The following is a 20,523-nucleotide window of genomic DNA, read 5'->3' as shown; positions in this document are numbered from 1 at the left end:
AAGTTGAACAGCTATAATCCAACAGAAGATTTCCAGCCTAACACAAAAACACTTCTGAGAGATCTGCACATCAAAGCATCCGAAGGTGGGCAAATTGGGGCAAACAGGGAGGACAGAGACAGGTGCCATGGACACAGCCTAGAACTTGCTGTGAAACTTGGGGAGAGGGGAGGAATAAGGTTGGTGTGTGCACTTTTTGTAGCCCTGAGCATTTCTGTCTGAGTGATCAGCATATACTACAGTGGAACCAGTGATAAGGGCAGAGATGCTACAGCTATGTGCAAACAGAAGGAGAATGGGGTCGTGGAGCCAGGCTGCCTCCCCTGACCTTCCCTGAGCTCTCCTCCCCTCAGCTTCCCAGAGCTAGCAGTGGGCCCCCAGGGAATCTGCAGCACCGAGTGTCAAGATACAGAGCAGGGAATCTGCAGCCCCAGGAACTGAGGAAACAGCTTCTCAGTGGCAGACACACACTGTTGCTGGTCCTAGTGATGGGTGGAGATACAGAGGCGAGGCAGCTGAAGCCTGGCAGTCACCATTACTGGGAGGAAAACAGCCACAACCACACCAACAGCTTCTCCCAGCCCACCCCACCCCTACCTGGCAGAGGCATCTGAGATACTTCAGGCACCACAACACTGCATCTGGCTCTGGGTCAGCACCATGAGTTCAGGAGCTCTTCAGGGGCTTGGACCCAAAACCCCGCTGCCCACACATTTTCCCACGGGAATAAAGGTCTTTTTTTTTTTTTTTTGCCACACAGCAGAGATCTGGGAGGCCTGGGCAGTGCAGGAGACTTGTGTACTACCTACTGGAAAACAAAAGAAAAACCTCTTCTTATCAACCTACTGAAGAGGGATTACTCTTAAAAATATTTTTTTGAAAAGCAGAGTTCATTCCCGTAAATGCCTATGTGGAGAAATAATCCATCAAATACCATGAACAACTCAGGTAACAAGCCAGCTCAGAAAGAAAATGAAAAACCTCCAGAAAGTAAACGTAAAGATAAAGAAATATGTGATTTAAATGACAAAGAATTCAAGATTACAGTTCTGAAAAAACTCAATAAGGTACAAGAAAACTCAAATTGGCAGTTTAATGAACTAAGAAATAAAATCAGTGAATGAAAAGAATACTTTACCAAAGAGATTGAAAATTAAAAAATAACCAAATAGAAATTCCGGAGCTGAAGAACTCAAAGACATGAAGAATGAAATAGCGAGCTTAGGAAACAAAGTGGACCAGATGAAGGAAAGAATTAGTGATATCAAAGATGGAAATCTGGAAATGATTAGGCTGGAAGAAGAGAGAGACTTGAGAGTTAAAAAAAATGAGTCTGTGGCCATGCTGCACTGAACAAGCCCGATCCCGTCTGATCTCGGAAGCTAAGCAGGATCGGTCCTGGTTGGTACTTGGATGGGAGACCACCTAGGAAGACCAGGTGCTATAGGCGTAAAAAATAAAAGAATAAGGGATTGTAAACTGACAAGATCCTTGCAATCTGAGAGGTCAACCAAGAGTTGCCTCGCCTAAAAAATAAAAATAAATAAATGAATAAATAAATGAACAAATATATAAAATGAAAGAATTCTACAAGAACTATCTGATTCCATCAGAAAGAGCAATATAAGAACAATAAAGGATACCAGAAGAAGAAGATGGGGAGAAGGAAACAGAGAGCCTGTTCAAGCAAATAATGAGAACTGAACTAATGGAAAGAACTAATGGAAAGAACTAGATCCTCGAATTCAAGAAGCAAACAAAAAATTTAATTATCTCAATCCAAAAAGGCCTTCTCCAAGGCACATTATATTAAAACTGTAAAAAATTAATGGCAAACAAATCATACTGCTTTGAAGCAATTTGTCACCCACATCTCATTTGCGAAATACATTCTAAAGCATTATTGATGTTTTCTCATAGTTCTGCTTGTAACTGTAGTTCAAAGCACTAGAAAACTTAATAAATCTTTTTTCTTCCGTTGATATTTATATGATTCTGTCTGTAGCCCTCTTTTTTAAATATATGTGAACTCTGAGCAGCCATATCCCATTTTCATGGCTGCTGACACCTAGTATAGGCTTAGGAACAATAATAAAATCCTCATTTCATTGTAGACTTCTTGTGCAATGAATATGTCCATCTGCTAAATCAATGTATATCTCTAGTTGAATGTTCTACCATACTACAAATTTTCTATATCCTCCTCTCCCTGCTTTGCTTCCATCCAAATCTTGGTTTCATTTTTTTCCTGCCTCATTGAATCACAGGCATCTAGTGAGTTCCCAAATGAGTAACTTGAGTAAAATTGTATATTCCCCCCATTTTCCACACTCAGTATAAATTGGTGCCTAAAATCTCTTTAACCTTTGGTGGTTATTAAAGATATGCGCTTGCTAATTTAGTAAACGAACATAAACCGACAAGATGTTGGTAATGTTTTTTTCTTTTAGATGATTACAAAACTAGGTAAGTTTTTTTTTTTTTAAAACCTTTTACCTGTGCATACCGTGAGAACACAGTTCAATATGTTTTGCCCACAGCATCTAAGGTGGATGACTTCAGATTGAGTAGGAGTGTGTTGTTACAGGGAACAGTGACATTCAAAGATGTGGCTATTGACTTCACCCAGGAAGAATGGCAGCAGTTGGATCCTGCTCAAAGGAACCTGTACCGGAATGTGATGCTAGAAAATTATAACAACTTAATCACAGTGGGTAAGGGTAGTTTCCTGTATAACCCAAATTCTGGGAGTAAAGTCGCTTTTTTCCCCAATTTTCTGAAGTGTGTGGAACCTTTAAGTATTAGAGTGAATATGGCCTTTGCTTACATGAATGTGCATGCTGTGGCTTTCAAAACAAAAAGTCCTCCTTGGTTATGATTCACAGGGCAACATCCCCAGAAACCACATTTTTCTTGTCCTTCAGAAAGCCTGGTTTCCTTGTGCCGGCCTAAATTCTTGAGTGATTCTTTGTTCTAGTATTTATGCCTAAGCCTTATGTCATTTCCCTTTGGCAGGCTATCCATTCACCAAACCTGATGTGATTTTCAAGCTGGAACAAGAAGAAGAACCCTGGGTGGTAGAGGAAGAAGTGTTAAGGAGACACTGTCCAGGTTAGTGGGAGGGAACCAGGCAAGAGAGGAGGGGCTGGAAACTTTAATGGTTAATCTGTGAATAGTCGATTCCTCTGAAATGATCTTCAAAGATATTTTCTTAAAGACTGTAGACTTTGATAGTGACAATCAGTGTGATTTCTTTATAAATTTAAGATGTTATTTCTAAATAAGATGCTTCTTTCCTCAGAACTTCTTTCCAAGGAACTTAAAAGATCAGTTGACCTGTTTACCTGCGTGTTACATATCAATATTTCCTAACACATTTCCAGCTTTACTTTGATAATCATTGTGTTTTGGTCATCTTTCATGTGTCTGCCCACCCTTTTACATAAGATCCTTTCTTTTTTGCTTTCACATATTCATGGAATTATAGTTGTTCAAATAAACCTGTTAACAGTTATAGTTCTTTACTTTCTGCTTTCTTTTGTTCCTTTCATCGTGAATACCTTAGCATCATATTTTGTGCCCATAATCATACTTCCCACTATATTTTTAGCTTTTGTGCCCATACTACAGAAATAGCTACAACCCTTTCACTTCAAGAAAAGTTTTAAATACCATGCTATTTTTATCTTAACTCCCATTTTCTGCTACATTTGTCATGTATGTGTACTCATATTTGTGTGTATGCATGTGATATGTGTATACACACATACATATATGTACATGCATATATATACATGCATACACATACATATATAAAATATATGTGTTTCTAATTTGATAGATATTTCCAAGTACAAAATAACTTATGGTAGTTTGAATTTGCATTTCCTTCATTACAAGGGATGGCAAACAAACCTTTTCATATGTTTAAAATCTATATTTCTTTGTGAACAATTTGTGTCTTTTGCCCTTTTTTCTGTTGAGTTCTTAATTTTTATGAACTCAACATATTAATGTGATTACCCCATTATCTATATGTTTTTCTAGTATTTTTTCACAATTGGTCATTTGAAGTACAATTCCTCTTTGAAGTACTTTTACCCACCTTGAGTTTTTTAATGTTCATGTAGTTACAGTCTTTTCTTATTTACCATGATTTTTTTCCTTTTATATAAATGGGTAAATTATGTTTATTTCATAATGATTCATTCTCACTCTTTTACTATGAATTTAAATAATTGTTCTTTTTCAAGCTTTGAAGTCAATCTTACATTGGTTTCATAAATAGAATTTGGAAGCTTTTCTTCATGTTCTGGAACACTTATAATAGCATTAGCATATAAGTCCCTTAAAATCTTGGATTATTTTACCTGTTGAACTATTTGGACCATGCGGACTATTGAGTGAAGGCTCTTTGACAGCTTTTTTTTTTTTTTACTATTCCTTTTATAACTTCAGTGTAGGTTTTTTTCTCTTTTGGTATTACTTTTTGATAATAAGTTATATTTTTCCAGAAAATTACATTTAATCCTGATTTTCAAGTTAATTTTAACAAATTTGAATAACATAACTTTCATAAATATTTGTTTTCTCTGTATCTGTAAAAGTTTACTATATATTGATGTTCCAGGGTCATCTGTTATATTTAACAATTTATTTCATCTGTATTTTCAAATCTGTTATTATAAAATTACCCATAGTGTTCTTTTCTTATTTGTTTTCTATTCTGCAAATTTCTCAGCCAGTCTTATCAAATATTGGCTCTCCTTCATTCTCTGTATTCTACTTCTGGGACTCCTATTAAGTAGATTCTAGACCTTTTTATTTTTCCTACATATATATTGTTTTTCATTTCCTTTGCTATTTTCTACTTTCCTACCTCTCTGTATTGCCTTCTCAGTAATTACTTCAGATATATCTTCTCGTTTACGAATTCTCTCTTCAACTGTTTTTATTTGTCTTTTTAATTCATTCATTTAAAAATTTTGTTCTCAATAGTAGTATTTTATATTTTTAGACATTCCTTTTTTTTGCCATGTTTTTTCACATCTTTCTTGTCCTTTCTAATTATTTCTGTGTTTTGTTCAGCTTTGTTTCTATCCTTTGCTTCTTTAAAAATACATCACTCTTCTGTATTTTGTATCTAACAGTTCTAATATTTTAAGTCCTTAGGTTTAAATATCTTATTTTCAGTGACTCACTTATTGTACTTGCTTCTTCACATGCTTGATGATTGCCGATGGTGAATTCAAATTTTAAAATCTTAATTTCTGATGTTATTGTCCTAAATTGGGTTGCTTTCTTCTAAAGATGATTTGAATGTATGTTTGGTGGATGCCAGCAGCCATTACCAAGAGAGGACCAGCTAAATATTCTTTGAGGGTCTTTACTTTTTGTAGGAACCTCAGTTGAGTTTCTCTTCCTTATTGCTGGTCCAAGGCTTATGCTTCAGTTAAACAGGACTTCTGTTTGCATAGATACACAAGTCAGATCCATTCTCTAGCTTGCTTTCTAATTTTCTCTCTCAGTCCTGGTTTTGGATACAAGTTATTTATTTTTGTTTTGTTCACTTTTGAGTGTATGTGTTGCTCAGATGTGGTTGATGGAAAGTACTGAGGTATTCTGAGATGATTTATGCTACTTCCTATAAGCCCAGTTATTCATCGTTTTTTCATTATCTTGTTGTTTTGCAATGTGTGGTTACACCACCATAATTTCAATACTAAAAGTCCTAACTAGTCTCTCTCTGTCTTTTTTCCTCCCAATTGCATGGTGTTCTTTGTTCCAGGTGGCTTTGTTATTTTCATTTCTTTCCTCAGTCTGCCAGTAAATTTTTTTTTAATCCTCTTATGTTTTCTTATTGTTTCTTCCTCATGTATTTATATTGTGAACTCCTGACTCATAGGTGCTATTTTCATTAAGTTTTTTCATTCATGACAATATATTTAGTCAGGATTTTCATTTAGTATGTGTCATAATGGCTTTCACTTGTATTTTTGTCTGCTTTCTTTATATCATATTTCTATTCTTTTTTTTCTCTTGTAATACTTTTTATAGATCTGATTCCAGCACCTTGTCATTTTTGAGTGAGGATAGTTCTTTCTTGACCTGCTTTAAAGAAAGGTGATGTCGAGGAAGGAAAATGAGTGCTGTATGATCTAAAGTAGAGATTAGCAAACTGTGACTTGTAGGGCAGCCACTTGTTTTTATAAATAAACTTTCATTGGAACACAGCCACACCCATTTACATCTTGTCTGACTGCTTTAACATTACAACAGCAAAGTCAAATAGTTGTGTCAAAAACTATATGATCTATGAACACACAATGTAAATATATATATGCCTTACTGTTAAAGTGTATGGCTGAAACTTGTTGGATTTCGTTAACTAATGTCACCATAAATTAGAAAAAATTATTTAATTTTAAAAAAACCTATATGATCTACAAAGCCTAAATTATTTACTATCTGACCCTTTAAGAAAAAATTTGTCAACTCGATGTATATGAATGCACCTGTGCTTCATAATTGAAGCCCTTTATTTTATATGGTTATGTATGTAGAAGTATGGTTAGGCTTTTTCTTCTCATCCAAAAGGGAACTGCAGCTGCAAGTCTTCTCATAATTGAATCTTACACTCTCACCCCAGTAGACTTGTTCCTGAAAAGATAGCACTTCAGAATGTTTCCTTGTTCAGTCCTGGCTTCTCTGACATATCTTGGAATATCAAGTCTCCTGTAACCAGTCTACACTCCCAAATTTCAATGTTATATTCAAAGGATAATTAATTCTGCCATTCAAGATGTGTTATACATTTCAACACTGTCAGCTGCTTGTTCTGCCCATGATCAGCATGAACAGCTTTTTTTTTTTTAGAGTCTTTCTTCCTCTGTTCTAGCCTTCACTGTATTTGTCAACACTAACCCATTTAATATCATTTGTGCTACAGCCACCGCAAAGGAATCAATAACTTCACTCTTGTAAAGAGGAAAATAGATCAGATACTTTTTCATTCTATCATTTAAAACATGGAGTCTTTTCTGTAACATTAGATATTTTCATCTTGCCTTTGGAGTTCTTTTTCACTTCTGTTTGTATAGTACCGAATCCTACCTTCTTCCTCAACATCTTTTGCTTAACTGAGCTTTTCTTTTTCTCCTAATCGAAGTGACTCAAAAGCTTAATATTCCACTGCCTTTTTTACATTTATAGTCTGCAACCAGGTCTCTAACTTTACCTGCTTTACCACTTCATGAGAATTTTTCCCTTACATAATTCTCAGTGTGGCAGAGAGGGAGTGACATCTCCATTTTCCTATCTAGGAGCTAAGCAGCAACAGGGGACTGTATGTCTCACCCTTCGGTATGTAGAATTTCACTTATTCTCTCTATGCTTAGCCAGTTCCTTTTCTCCATATTCCTCTGCTTGGTGTCCCTGACTCTAGAGCCTTTCAGCTTCCATTTTGTTTTTAGAGTAATCTTTCATCTTCTCTGGGGTAGAGGAATGGTCTTTGTCTTTGTCAGTTTATACCTTTTTTCTTTATCTCATATTAGTGTAATTTTAGATGTGATCATAGATAAATTCATGTATTTATTATACCATATTTAAGCTCAATTTCTCACTCTTTGTTTCTCTTCCTGCTCACTATACTTACTCCCTATCCAATTATGGTAGATAGGCTCTTTCAGTTTTATGTTCCAACTCTTTCATGTTTATCTTCTAGTTGTTTGTTCTTGTTTATTAATTACTGCTTTGTTAGAACAATTTTATTTATTTATTAAAATACATAATACATGCTTATAGTACAGTTTTTTAGGTGCAAGGTTATATATCGAAAAGTAATTATTCTTCTCTTACTCATTTTCCCTCTATGGTGACAACCCCTAGCATCATTCTCCTTTGAGCTATTACTTGTAATTTCAAACATTCTTATTGAAACCACTTTAGGTTAATAGGTTAGCTTGAGAGTAATTGTCATCTTTGCAGTTGAATGTTCTTTTCCAAGAATAGAATATTCCTTTGTCTTAGTTTCCTAGGATTGCCATAACAAAGTACCACAAATTAGGTGCTTAGAATAACAGAAATTTATTCTCACAATTCTGGAGGCTAAAAATACTAAACCAAAGTGTCGGCAGGGCAATGCTCCCTCTGAAACCTGTAGGAGAAGGACCCTTCCCTGCCTCTTTCAGCTTCTGGTAACCCCAGACATTCCTTGACTTATAGCATCATAGCTCCAGTGTTTTATCCTCACATGGTGTTCTCCCTGTCTATCTCTTTGTGTGACATTCTTTTTATAAGAACACCAGTCATATTGGAGTAGGGTATCCCCTATGATCTCATTTTAACTAATTACATCTGCAATGACCCAATTTCCAAATAACTTCACATTTCCAAGGTACTGGGGATTAGGACTTCAACATGTCTTTTTTAGGGGGGTGGTGGGGGCACACAGTTCAACTCATAACACTTTCTAATTGTTCAAATCTGTGTGTGTATTTTAAAGTTTTCTTATAATTTTGGGATATTTCTTATTAAAGTTTTCCCCAGATTTTTCATATTTTTGTAACATTTGTACCTGTAGTCTTCTTTTATGTTTTTGTAAATAGTTGTTTGTATAGGTGAGAGTTATTGAAACTGAATACTTACTGTATGTAGTGAATTTAATTAGTTTCTTACTTATAATAATTTTACAATTGACTCGATATTGCAGGTAAATCATTTTATTGTTAACAAGTAACATTAATTTTACCTTTCCTTTTCAACTTCTTATACCTCTGATTTTTCCATATTTAATGTACTATCCAATACTGTAATAATAGTGGTATAATATTCATCTTCCTCACTTTAACGTGATTGCTTTGAGATTTTTCCCATTAAGTATGGTGCTGGTGTATAAGTTGTACTGTACTTAAGTCAAATAAGTGTCTGTCTAGTCCCATTTTATAAAGAGTTTTTTAATGGAAAATAGATACTGAATTTTATCATTAAATATCTTTGTAAATTGTTACTTGAATTCTCACTTTTGACCTATTAATATATTTACTTATAGTAATGGATTTTTTTTATATTGCAACATAGTTATATTCCTGCAGGGGCGGGGGGGAATCTCAGGTATGATATAGCTTATATTTAATGTGCTTCTGGATAACTTTTTTTTCTTCTGAGTCATTTTGATATTTTATGTAAAATTTTTACATTGATATTCATAAGTGAAATTTGCATATAGTTTGCTTTTTTGGTTGTCATCTTTGTCAGGTTTGGTATTACTATTATTTGTTTCATCACATGAAATTAAGAATTCTTCTCTTTTCGTCTTTGGTAACATTTTACATAGCATGAGAGCTGTCCATTAAATGTTTGTTAAAATTTCAGGTTAATCTCTCTGGGCCTTTCCTATTTGTTTTGTTTTTTGATTTTTCTATTTATTTTGTGGAAATTGGCCTATGTAGGTTTTCTATATCTTATAGAGTAAATTTGGTCATTTATATTTTCCAGAAAGTTATCATGTCATTTTGTGAAAGTATATTTCAATAGTGTCTTGCAAAATAGTTTTATTATGTATTTTTAACTTCTTGTCTGTTTTTTTCTTTATCATCATTCCTTCTTACTTTATTTGTAAATTCTACATTCTCTTTTATGTATCCAACAATTTTTCTGTTTTCTTTCAAATCTCACTTAAAAGCAATCAAAGCTATACTTATAAATGTCTGCCTCTACTCTTATTTGCTTTCCTGAAATTTTCTGAAGTTTAGGAATAAAAGTTTTATGTACCTGGAATTTGCTTAATAGTGGTAAACTAGGCCTTAAGCCAGTCCTATAATAGCAAGTTTTTCGAAATCTTGATGTTATAATAATGGAAAAAATTAAAAGTAATACTTATTTGCAATCTATTCTAGGAGAAATATGGGGACTTGATGAGCATCATAATATCCAGCACAGACTTTTGACACAACTTGAAGATAAAGTCACAAAAACACTGACTGAAGGAAAAGTCAATGAATGGCATAAGAAATTTGCAAATGCATTTTCTCCAAACTCAGACTTTTTTCCTTCCAGTCACAATCTCTATGATTGTAACTTATTTGGAAAGTGTTTAGAACATAATAATTTTGACTGTCATAATAATGAAAGAATCCTTATAAGAAAGGGATACTGTGAATATAGTGAACCTATAAAGTCATTTGGCAATAGCTCATCTCATTTTGTAATAACCCCCTTTAAGTGTAATCATTGTGGAAAAGGATTCAGTCAAACCTTGGATCTTATCAGACACCTGAGAATTCATACTGGAGAAAAACCTTATGAATGTAAAAAATGTAGAAAAGCCTTCAACCACAAGGAAAAACTTCTTAAACATCATAAAATTCACAGTAGGGAGCGGTCTTATGAGTGTAACGAATGTGGGAAATCTTTCATTAAAATGTCAAATCTCATTAGACATCAAAGAATTCATACTGGAGAGAAACCCTATGCATGTAAAGAGTGTGGGAAATCCTTCAGCCAAAAATCAAATCTCATTGATCATGAAAAAATTCATACTGGAGAGAAACCTTATGAATGTAATGTGTGTGGAAAAGCATTCAGCCAGAAGCAAAGCCTCATTGCACATCAGAAAGTTCATACTGGAGAAAAACCTTATGCATGTAATGAATGTGGTAAAGCGTTCCCTCGAATTGCATCCCTTGCCCTTCATATGAGAAGTCATACAGGAGAAAAACCTTATAAATGTGATAAATGTGGAAAAGCCTTCTCTCAGTTTTCCATGCTTATTATACATGTGAGAATTCATACAGGTGAGAAACCCTATGAATGTAAAGAATGTGGAAAATCCTTTTCTCAAAGCTCAGCCCTTACTGTACATATGAGAAGTCATACTGGTGAGAAACCCTATGAATGTAAGGAATGTAGAAAAGCCTTCAGCCACAAGAAAAACTTCATTACACACCAAAAGATTCATACTAGAGAGAAACCTTATGAATGTAATGAATGTGGAAAAGCATTCATTCAGATGTCAAATCTCATTAGACACCAGAGAATTCACACTGGAGAAAAACCCTATATATGTAAGGAATGTGGCAAAGCCTTTAGCCAGAAATCAAATCTCATTGCTCATGAAAAAATTCATTCTGGAGAGAAACCCTATGAATGTAATGAATGTGGTAAAGCCTTCAGCCAAAAGCAAAATTTTATTACACATCAGAAAGTTCACACTGGAGAGAAACCATACGATTGTAATAAATGTGGTAAAGCCTTCTCTCAGATTGCATCCCTTACGCTTCATCTGAGAAGTCACACAGGGGAAAAGCCTTACGAATGTGATAAATGTGGGAAAGCCTTCTCTCAGTGCTCATTGCTTAATTTGCATATGAGAAGTCATACAGGTGAGAAGCCCTATGTGTGTAATGAATGTGGAAAAGCTTTCTCTCAAAGAACCTCCCTTATTGTACACATGAGAGGTCATACAGGTGAAAAACCCTATGAATGTAATAAATGCGGAAAAGCCTTCTCCCAAAGTTCATCCCTTACTATACATATACGAGGTCATACAGGTGAGAAACCCTTTGACTGTAGTAAATGTGGAAAAGCCTTCTCTCAGATCTCATCACTTACGCTTCATATGAGAAAACATACAGGTGAAAAGCCTTATCATTGTAATGAGTGTGGTAAAGCTTTCAGCCAAAAGTCACACCTTGTTAGACATCAGAGAATTCATACTCATTAGAAATAGAAACACTATGAATATTTGAATATGGAAAAGACTTCAGTAGGTATTAACACCTCCTTGCACATTACATAATTGGTTCTAGAGTGGAAATCTTAATGCGAGAAAGCCTATTGAAGAAGTCACATTTACGGAACAATTCTTACCAAGGTTACAAATTGTATAATGAAAAAGCTTATCATCAAAAACCTTTAGACATCTATTGATAATATTCTCCCTAAAACTAGAAATAAGATATCTGCTTATCAACATGATATTTGAGCTCCTAGCCAATGGATTAGCAAAAAAAGGAAGATTGGGAAAAAAGAGAAACTATAAAAATAGCCTTTTTTATGAGAAATAATTAGAAAGTGTGTTGATATGAAATATCTCAGAATAAACAAGGCATTATATATAGTTATAAAACATTTCAAAGGACACAAAAAAACACCTTAAAATTTAGAAAAATAACACTCTGAAAAGACTTAACATTATAAAATATATAAATTGTTTCTCAAATCTCTAAGTTTATAAAGTACTTCAACTCAGCATTCACCAGTTAGTTATACTTTAAGAATTTCAAACTGATTCAAAATTTTATATTTTAATGTAAATGACTACACATGGTTGAAGAAAATGTGAAAAGTAAAACAAAGACAGTCACTAGATATCACATACTTAAAGCTGGTGTAATTTAAACAGTGTGTTCTTCATGAGTAAACAAATCAGTGGAAACAAATCGAGGATTGTAGGAAAGAGAAGTGGGAATTTTGTATATGATAGTGCTATGGAAATAATTGAAGAAAAGATAGCCTATTCAATAAATGGAAGACATATTAATGAAAAATTATATACATATATACATATATAAATTAAAATCCAAGTAGATTGAAGAACAGAATATAAAAAGCAAATTCTTAAACTATAACGAAATATTTTAGAGTAACAGGATTTCTTTAAAAACAAATATGGAATAATCAATTCTATTTTGGTTTATTGGTTTCAGAGGCACCCACACATGTCCACAAAGATATGTCTGTCTACTATGTCTAGGATGTTCACTGCATCATGGTTTGTATTACTCTAAATTAGATATAAATTTCTATTAGTAGAGGGGTAAATCCATATGATGTGATTATTTCTGTGATAGAGTACAGTATTTAGCAAATACAAATTTGACATAGAGATACAGGGATAGAGCACAGTATATAATAAGTAAAAAGTACAATAAAATATATTTGTGTAAATATTATAAAATAATGCAAAGAACAGTACTTCGTTTACCATGGATCCATATATGACCATGGGTCCCACTTTCAGGAAGTGAAAAAGGTTTGGAGGGAGTAGTTATATTTATCTGTAATATTTCTTAAAGAATGAAACAAATATGACAGGTACCATCTGGTTGTAAAAATTATGTTGCTTTTTGGGGGATATTCTTTTTTGCCTTTCTTTATTACCCATTTCTCTAAAAAAGAATCAAATGGGTTCAAGAAACCTAGACCTATAGAAACCAGTTTTAAATGGATTCTTATTTTTTATTAGATACTAACACTTACAGAAAATTTTCTTTGCTATTACACAAACCAAACCTGAATTAAAATGCTTTGCTTACCATGTCCTTATAATGTTAGGGTAATAAAAATCAGTATCTAACATTTGTTTGAGGCCATTTTTTTTTTTAATTTTAATTTTTATTACAAACAAGTATTTTTCTAGTTGAAAGTAGTAAAGAAACAAAAATAATTCAGTTGTTGGGATAACTGATTCTACATTTGGGTGAAAAAAATCTACATTTGGGTTGGTTTCGGATTGAGAGGAAGAGATCATTTGTGCATACTATAAAAAGTGATTCTAACATGTCAAGCCAAGGATAGTTACCAACATAAGAGTAGAAGCGATTTTAATGTACCTCAACAAAGGTTTCTTTGGATTCTGGATCTTTAAGTGGGGATGCAGGTGCTGGCAATTTAAATGTGTCATGTAAGGACTCAGTGGATGTGAAAGGTCACTTCCTGTACCACAGCTGTTCTACAATGAGGCCTTTCAAGTATTTTTGGTACTCAGATTTCCTTGTCTATGAATAGTCCATTTATATGTTTTGTCTATTTTTTTCTACTGGGACTTCCAAAAAATGTTTTTATTTAGAAATAGATTTATAGAAAGCTGTAGAAGTAACACCATATAGTACTATTTAGTTTGTGTACCTTACAACCAGTTTTCCCTAATGGTAATATCTTGCATTACTATAGTACAGTATCGAATTTGACACTGGTACAATCCACAGAACTTACTATATTTCACTGGTTTTACATGCACTTGTGTATGTGTGGCTATACAATTTTATCTCGTGTAAATTTGTGTAACTACCACCACATCAAGATAAAGAACTTGCAGTGTCACAGAGATCCCTTATTCTATCCCTTTGTAGTTGTCTCCATTCTTTCACTGCCTGCTCCCCACTCCTAAACCCTGGCAACCATTAACCTATTCTCTATAATTTTGTCATACAAAGAGTGTTTTATAAATGGAATCATACGCTATAGAACCTTTTGAGATTGGCTTTTTTTCACTCGACATAATTCCCTTGAGATCAATCCCAGTTTTTCAGGTACAATAATTTATTCCTTTGGGGTGGGGGGTGTTTTCCAAGTAAAGATATACCACGATTTCTTTAATCATTCAGCCATTGAATGACATTTGTGTTGTTTCCAACTTTTGGTTATTACAAATAAAACTGCTATGAACATTTGCCATCTTATTGGTTGTTTTATTTGTTTTCTACTTTTTTTTCTTCCTGTTTCACTTCATTTTTTACTATGGGTTACTTAAGCATTTTTTTTTTAAAGAATTTTACTTTATAGAGTTCTTAAGTATATTTCTTTGTACAGATGTTTAGTGTTCGCTCTAGGTATTACATTATACATACGTAATTTACCATGGTCTACTTCTGTCACCATTTAACCAGTTTAAAACCTTTTATCTCAACTGAGGTCCTTTAATTTCCCTACTTTATTGTATAATTGTTTTAAATATTTCCTGTATACCTTAAGAACTACATAAGATATCATTTTTGCTTGAAAGATCTAATATTAGAAATCAGTAGGAGATAGTCTATTAAATGTGCCCATATTTTTACTGTTATTTTTTCCTCATTCCTGATAGTCCATGTTTCCTTTATCATTTCTCTTGTTAAAGAACTTCCTCTAGCTATTCTTTATTTATTTAGGCTTAAACAACAAGCATTCATTTCTCACAGTTCTGAAGGCTGGAAATTCAAGATCAGGATGCCAGCATGATAAATTTTTGTGAAAGCCTTTACCCTGGTTACAGATGACCATCTTTTAGTTGTATCTTCACAAGGTTGAGTATTATTGGCAGTAATGGATCAGATTATCAGAAAATCAGAATAATGCTAGTTAAAATCCATTGCTGGGACCCACCATCAATATCTGATTCAGTAAATAGGTTTGAGGTGGAGCCCAGGAATTTGCATTTCTAACAAGTTCCCAAGTAGTGCCAATGAAGCCGGTCCAGGATAACACTTTGAGAACCATTGCTCCAGGGGATAATATCTGTGGCTTTTTTTGTGGATTGTTTGTACTCCCAACCCCCCAAATTCATATGTTTAACCCACAATGTGATAGTATTAGGAACTAGGGCTTTTGGAAGGTAATTAGTTCATGAGGGTGAAACTATCATTAATGGGATAATGCCCTTATAAGAACACAAAACTTGCTTTCTCTCTCTACCTTGTTCCTCTATAACAATGCTATTATTTCTTTCAAGAATTTTTTGTCTTTAAGTTTTCTGAAGTTTGATTATAATATTTCTTGGCATACATTTCATTGGATTTATCTTGTTTGGGGTTTGCTCAGCTTTAATCTACAGGGGCCCCCTTGAAATTCTGTATGAATTTGAGGAATTACTTTTCCAATCTGAAAAAAAGACTATTAGAATATTGATAGGGATTACGTTGAATCTGAACTCTGTCCCCAAAATTCATATGTTGAATCCCTAACCCACAATGTGACTGTATTTTGAGATTTAAGTAGTAAATTAAGATTAAACGAGGTCATAAGGGTGAAGCTCTAATTCAATAGGTATGATGTTCTTATAAGAAGAAGAAACACCAGAAATTTGCGCACACAGAGAGAAGGCCATGTAAGAAAATTGCCATCTGTAAGTCAAGGAGAGGAATTTCAGAAGAAATCAAACCTTGATGTTGGATATCCAGCCTCCAGAACTGTGAGAAATAAATTTCTGTTGTTTAAGCTATCCAGTCTGTGGTATTTTGTTATGGCAGCTGTAATAGACTAACAAAAATGTCTTCTAATCCATGAAAATGGGGATGTCTTTCCATTTAATTATGTCTTTAAAATTTTATTCAGCAATGTTTTATAGTTTTCAGTCTACATGTCTTTTGCTTCCTCAGTTAAATTTATTCCTAAATGTTTTATTTTTTTGAATGCTATTACAAATAGAATTGTTTTCTTAATTTCCTTTTGGGATTAATTGCTGGTGTATAGAAACACAACTTATTTTTATTAGCTGTAGTATTATTTTTGAGGGAATACTTTGAGATTTTATATAAATAGAAGCATGACATCTGCAAATAGAGATAGTTCAACTCCATTTTTCCAATTTGGATGCCCTCTATTAATTTTTCTTGACTAATTTTTTTCTGGCTAGGACTTCCAGTACAATGTTGAATACAAGTGGTGAAAGCAGACATTCTTGTTGCTCCTGATGTTAGAAAGATTTCAGACTTTTACCATTGGGAATGATGTTAGCCATGGGTTTTTCATTAATTTCCTTTATTATGTTAAAAAATTCTTTTCTATTCCTAGTTTGCTGAGCATTTTTATCCTGAAATGGTGTTGCATTTTTTCAAATACTTTTTTCTGCAATTAAGATGATCATGTGGGGTTCCCCCTGCTTTGTTCTATTAATGTAGTATATTACATTGATTTTTTTTCTTATGTTGAACAATACTTATATTCTTGGGATAAATCTCACTTTGTCATGCTGTATGATCCTTTCAATGTACTGCTGGATTTGGTTTACTGACATTTTATTGAGGAGTTTTATATCTATATCCATGAGACACAATCATCTGTAGTTTTCATTTCTAGTGGTATTTTTGTTTGGCCTTAGCACCAGAATTATGCAGACCTCATATAATGTGTTAGGAAGTATTCCTTCCTCTTCTATTTTTTGGAAGAGTGAATAGAATTGGTGTTAATTTTTCTTTAAATGTTTGAATTTACTGGTGAATTTGGGGTGGCGGACTGTCTTGAACTACTGACTCAGTTCTTTACTGGTTATAGGTTCATTGAGATTTTCTATTTCTGAAGTCAATTTTGGTAATTTGTGTGTATGTGAAGATTTGTACATTTAGTCTGGATTATTTAATTTGTTGGTGTACAATTGTTTGTAGTTTTTTCTTAAAAACTACAGTAATGTCCCCACTTTCATTTCTGATTTTAGTTATTTGTATCTTGTTTTCTTAAACAGTTTATCTAAAGGTTTTCAATTTTGTTTATCTTTTCAAAGAACCAACTTTTGGATTCATTGATTCTTTATTGTTTTTTAAAATTCTATATTTTTTTTATCTCTGTTTTCATCTGTATTGTGTTTCTTCTGCTGGCTTTGGGTTTAGTTTGCTCCTCTTTTTCTAGTTCCATAAGATGTAATGTTAGGTTGAGATTTTCTTTTTTAATGTACACATTTACACCTATAGATGTCTCTTTAAGCACTTGCTTTCATTGCCTCTCATAAATTTTGGTATGTTGTGTTTTAATTTTCCTTTGTCTTAAAGTATTTTCTAATTTCCTCAGTGATTTCTTCTTAGACAAATTGGTTGTATAAGAGTGTGTCATTTAATTCCAATATGTTTGCAAAGTTTTCAGTTTTCTTTCTATTATTTTCTAGATTCATTTCACTTTGGTCAGAGAAGATACCTTGTATGCTTTCAATTGTTTTTAATGAAAATTGCTTTATGGCCTAACACAGGGTCTATCCTGGAGAATGTTCCATAAGCACTTAAGAAGAATGTGTATGTGCTGTTGTTGGGTAGAGTGTTCCAAGTATGTCTGTTAGGGCTAGTTGGTTTTTTTGTATTGTTCATGTCCTCCAGTTACTTATTGATCATCTGTCTAGATATTCTATCCATTGATAAAAATGAGGTACTGGTAACATAAACAGTATGGTGATGTGAGAGGACCTCCAGGTTTCTCCCCTTGAAGTTACAAGTTGGACATCTATAATTCAACAAAGGATTCCCTGCTCAATACAAAAACACAACTGAGGGATCCACACATTGAGTCACCTGCAGGTGGGCATATCAAAGCAAGCAGGGAGGTAGTGGGAAGGGAGGAAGAACAAAGACAGGAGATGCCTGACTGCTCAGGCACTTGCCACAGTTCCAGTGGATGCAATAGCAGTGAAGGGTCAAGGTGCAACCTCCCATTTGGAAGAACAGAGGTGAAGCAGCAGTAATCAGGCCTGGGTGACCAGTACACATTGAGACTGAGTGTGAGGTCAGGGACAGAGAAGTGAGGCAAGGATGGCAATGTTCAACAAGCTGCAATCACCAGACATAGAAAGCCTCAGACACAGAAACACTCCTTTCTACCCTCCTGTCGCATGCCCAGAATTAAAACCTTCACTTGAAGGATCACAAAAAGGTAGAGGCAATTTTACAGGCCAAGTTGTCTGTTCTCATTGTGGCTAAAGCCACTGGAAAGAGCAGAGCCAAAGATGCATGAACCAACTTCCTGAGGTAGGTGATACACATTTAGAGTTGGGGGCTGGTGGCTTCTGGCTGCAAGAAAGCAAAGCTGGGAACACACAGACCAGGAGTCCATTGATTACCACAACATAAAACGAGTGGTGCCCTGAGCCAGAAAAACAACCGAGTAATAAAAAGGATACCCACCTCCTCAGGAAATACAGGCCATTTTCCATGGCCAAGATGACATCACTCCACAGAGATCGAACCCCAGTTATGCAGGTAAGAAAAAGCAAAAACTTGTAATACAGCAACACCTACTGGAAAACAAAAGAAATACCTCTACTAGTCAACATGCTAAACATTTAAGAATCAGATACTTAAAAAACAAACAAACAAACAAAACATTTTATTCCTACAAATGCCCAGAGAAATAACCCATCAAACACAATGAATAACAAGGTAACGAGGTAGATCAGAAAGAATATGAAAAATCTCCAGAAAATAAACTTAAGACATAAAAGAGTGATTTAAATGACAGAGAATTCAAGAATGAAGTGCTGAATAAACCCAACGAGATAAAAGAAAACTCAGAAAAGTAATTCAATGAGTTCAGGAATAAAATCAATGAACAAAATGAGCACTTTACAATAAAAATCGAAACTAAACAAACAAACAAAAAAAACAAGGATGTCAGAAGCATGGCAGAGTGAGAGATGTCCCCAGAGCTCTCCCCTTGAAATAACAATAAGCTGAACATCTAACACTCAACAAATAACACCCAACCTGCACACAAGCACATGTGAGGGAGTAATCTATGAATAAGAGTTACCACAGGTCAGAACCTCAGGAGTCAGGCAGTAGACCAGAAGAAAGAAAGAAGGTGCTTCTCCCAATTGAAGATCCTTGCAGGAGGAGGGGGAAGAGAGAAAGTGTGGCGCATTCCCTGAACAGCCAGGTCTGAAAGACCTGGAGCTCCAGGGATCAGGGCACAAAGCAAAACAAAGTAGAGACAGCACAGAAGCAATAGCTGATCATTACCAGCCCTTGTTGCAAAATGCAACACTGAGCTACACTCTCGTACTCCAAACCTGAATTATTCATTTTTGAATATCCATATCCTCCAAGACTGAACACCACAAAGCCCCAGGGGAATCTGAAAAAAATGCTACCAAAACTATCGCTAACACTGACTGAGGGTAGCGACAGTGACTGAGACTGAGGGTAGTGAGCTGACTGAACATTTATAAGAAAAAAAAGGCCTTATTTGCAACAGGCTAAAGAGAGACCTTTATATCATAAATCTTTCTGGGAAAAAATAAATTAAAATATATATATATATACTTCCATTAATGCCCAGGTGAAGAAATAGTCCACTAAACATCATGAACAACCAAGGTAACAACGCAGCTTGGAAAGAGAAAAATTTCCAGAAAGTAAGCTTAAAGACATAGAAATATGTCTGTAACTTAATGACAGAAAGTTCAGGATGGTACTTCTGAAAAAGCTCAGTGAGATCCAAAATGATTCAAGCAACAATTCCAGGAATTGAAAAGAAACAAATAGATCTGCAAAATGAGATTTTAGCAAGGAGAATGAAACCCTAAAAAAGAACCAAGTAAAACTTCTGGAGATGAAGAACACACTAAAAGAGATGAAGAATGAAACAGCAAGCTTGGGAAATAGAGTCAACCAAATGGAGGAAAGAATCAGTGTTATCAAAAACAGAAATCTAGCAATAAATCAAAATGAATTAGAGAGAGACCAAAGAATGAAAACATGAAAGATAAATACAACTAGCTGATAGCATCAGGAGAAGAAACAAGAATAATGGCTCTTCTTGAAAGGAGGAAAAGTAGGGATTAGAAAGCATTTCCAGACAAATAGTTGATGAGAATTTCCCAAATCTAAGGAATGAGCTGGAGCTTAGAATTCAAGAAGCCAGCAAAACACCCAATGATCTCAATCCAAAGAGCTTTCTCCAAGACACATTATATTAAAATTATCAAAAACCAATGACAAAAAGAATTCTCAGGGAGCCAGAGAAAAGAAGATGGTGACCTATAAAGGAAAACCCACTAGATTATCA

General features: G+C 34.3%; 1 protein-coding gene and 1 pseudogene across 1 annotated transcript in view; both read left to right on the top strand.

Moving 5' to 3' along the window:
• LOC102879384 (zinc finger protein 569) overlaps positions 1 to 14,462 on the top strand; it is a 40,679-nt gene extending 26,217 nt beyond the window's left edge. The window contains 4 exon segments of the mRNA XM_015600564.2: positions 2,588 to 2,714; positions 3,016 to 3,111; positions 9,897 to 11,635; positions 11,637 to 14,462. Of these exon segments, the coding sequence (XP_015456050.2) occupies positions 2,588 to 2,714; positions 3,016 to 3,111; positions 9,897 to 11,635; positions 11,637 to 11,747 (2,073 nt within the window). The 3' untranslated portion in view covers positions 11,748 to 14,462.
• LOC112474108 lies at positions 1,332 to 1,450 on the top strand (annotated as a pseudogene).
• Positions 14,463 to 20,523: the final 6,061 nt, after the last annotated feature.

Source organism: Pteropus alecto, unplaced genomic scaffold (genome assembly GCF_000325575.1).
Source record: "Pteropus alecto unplaced genomic scaffold, ASM32557v1 scaffold122, whole genome shotgun sequence".
Lineage (NCBI taxonomy): Eukaryota > Metazoa > Chordata > Mammalia > Chiroptera > Pteropodidae > Pteropus > Pteropus alecto.
The sequence above is the reverse complement of the archived record's forward strand: the minus strand, read 5'-3'. Positions and strand labels throughout refer to the sequence as shown.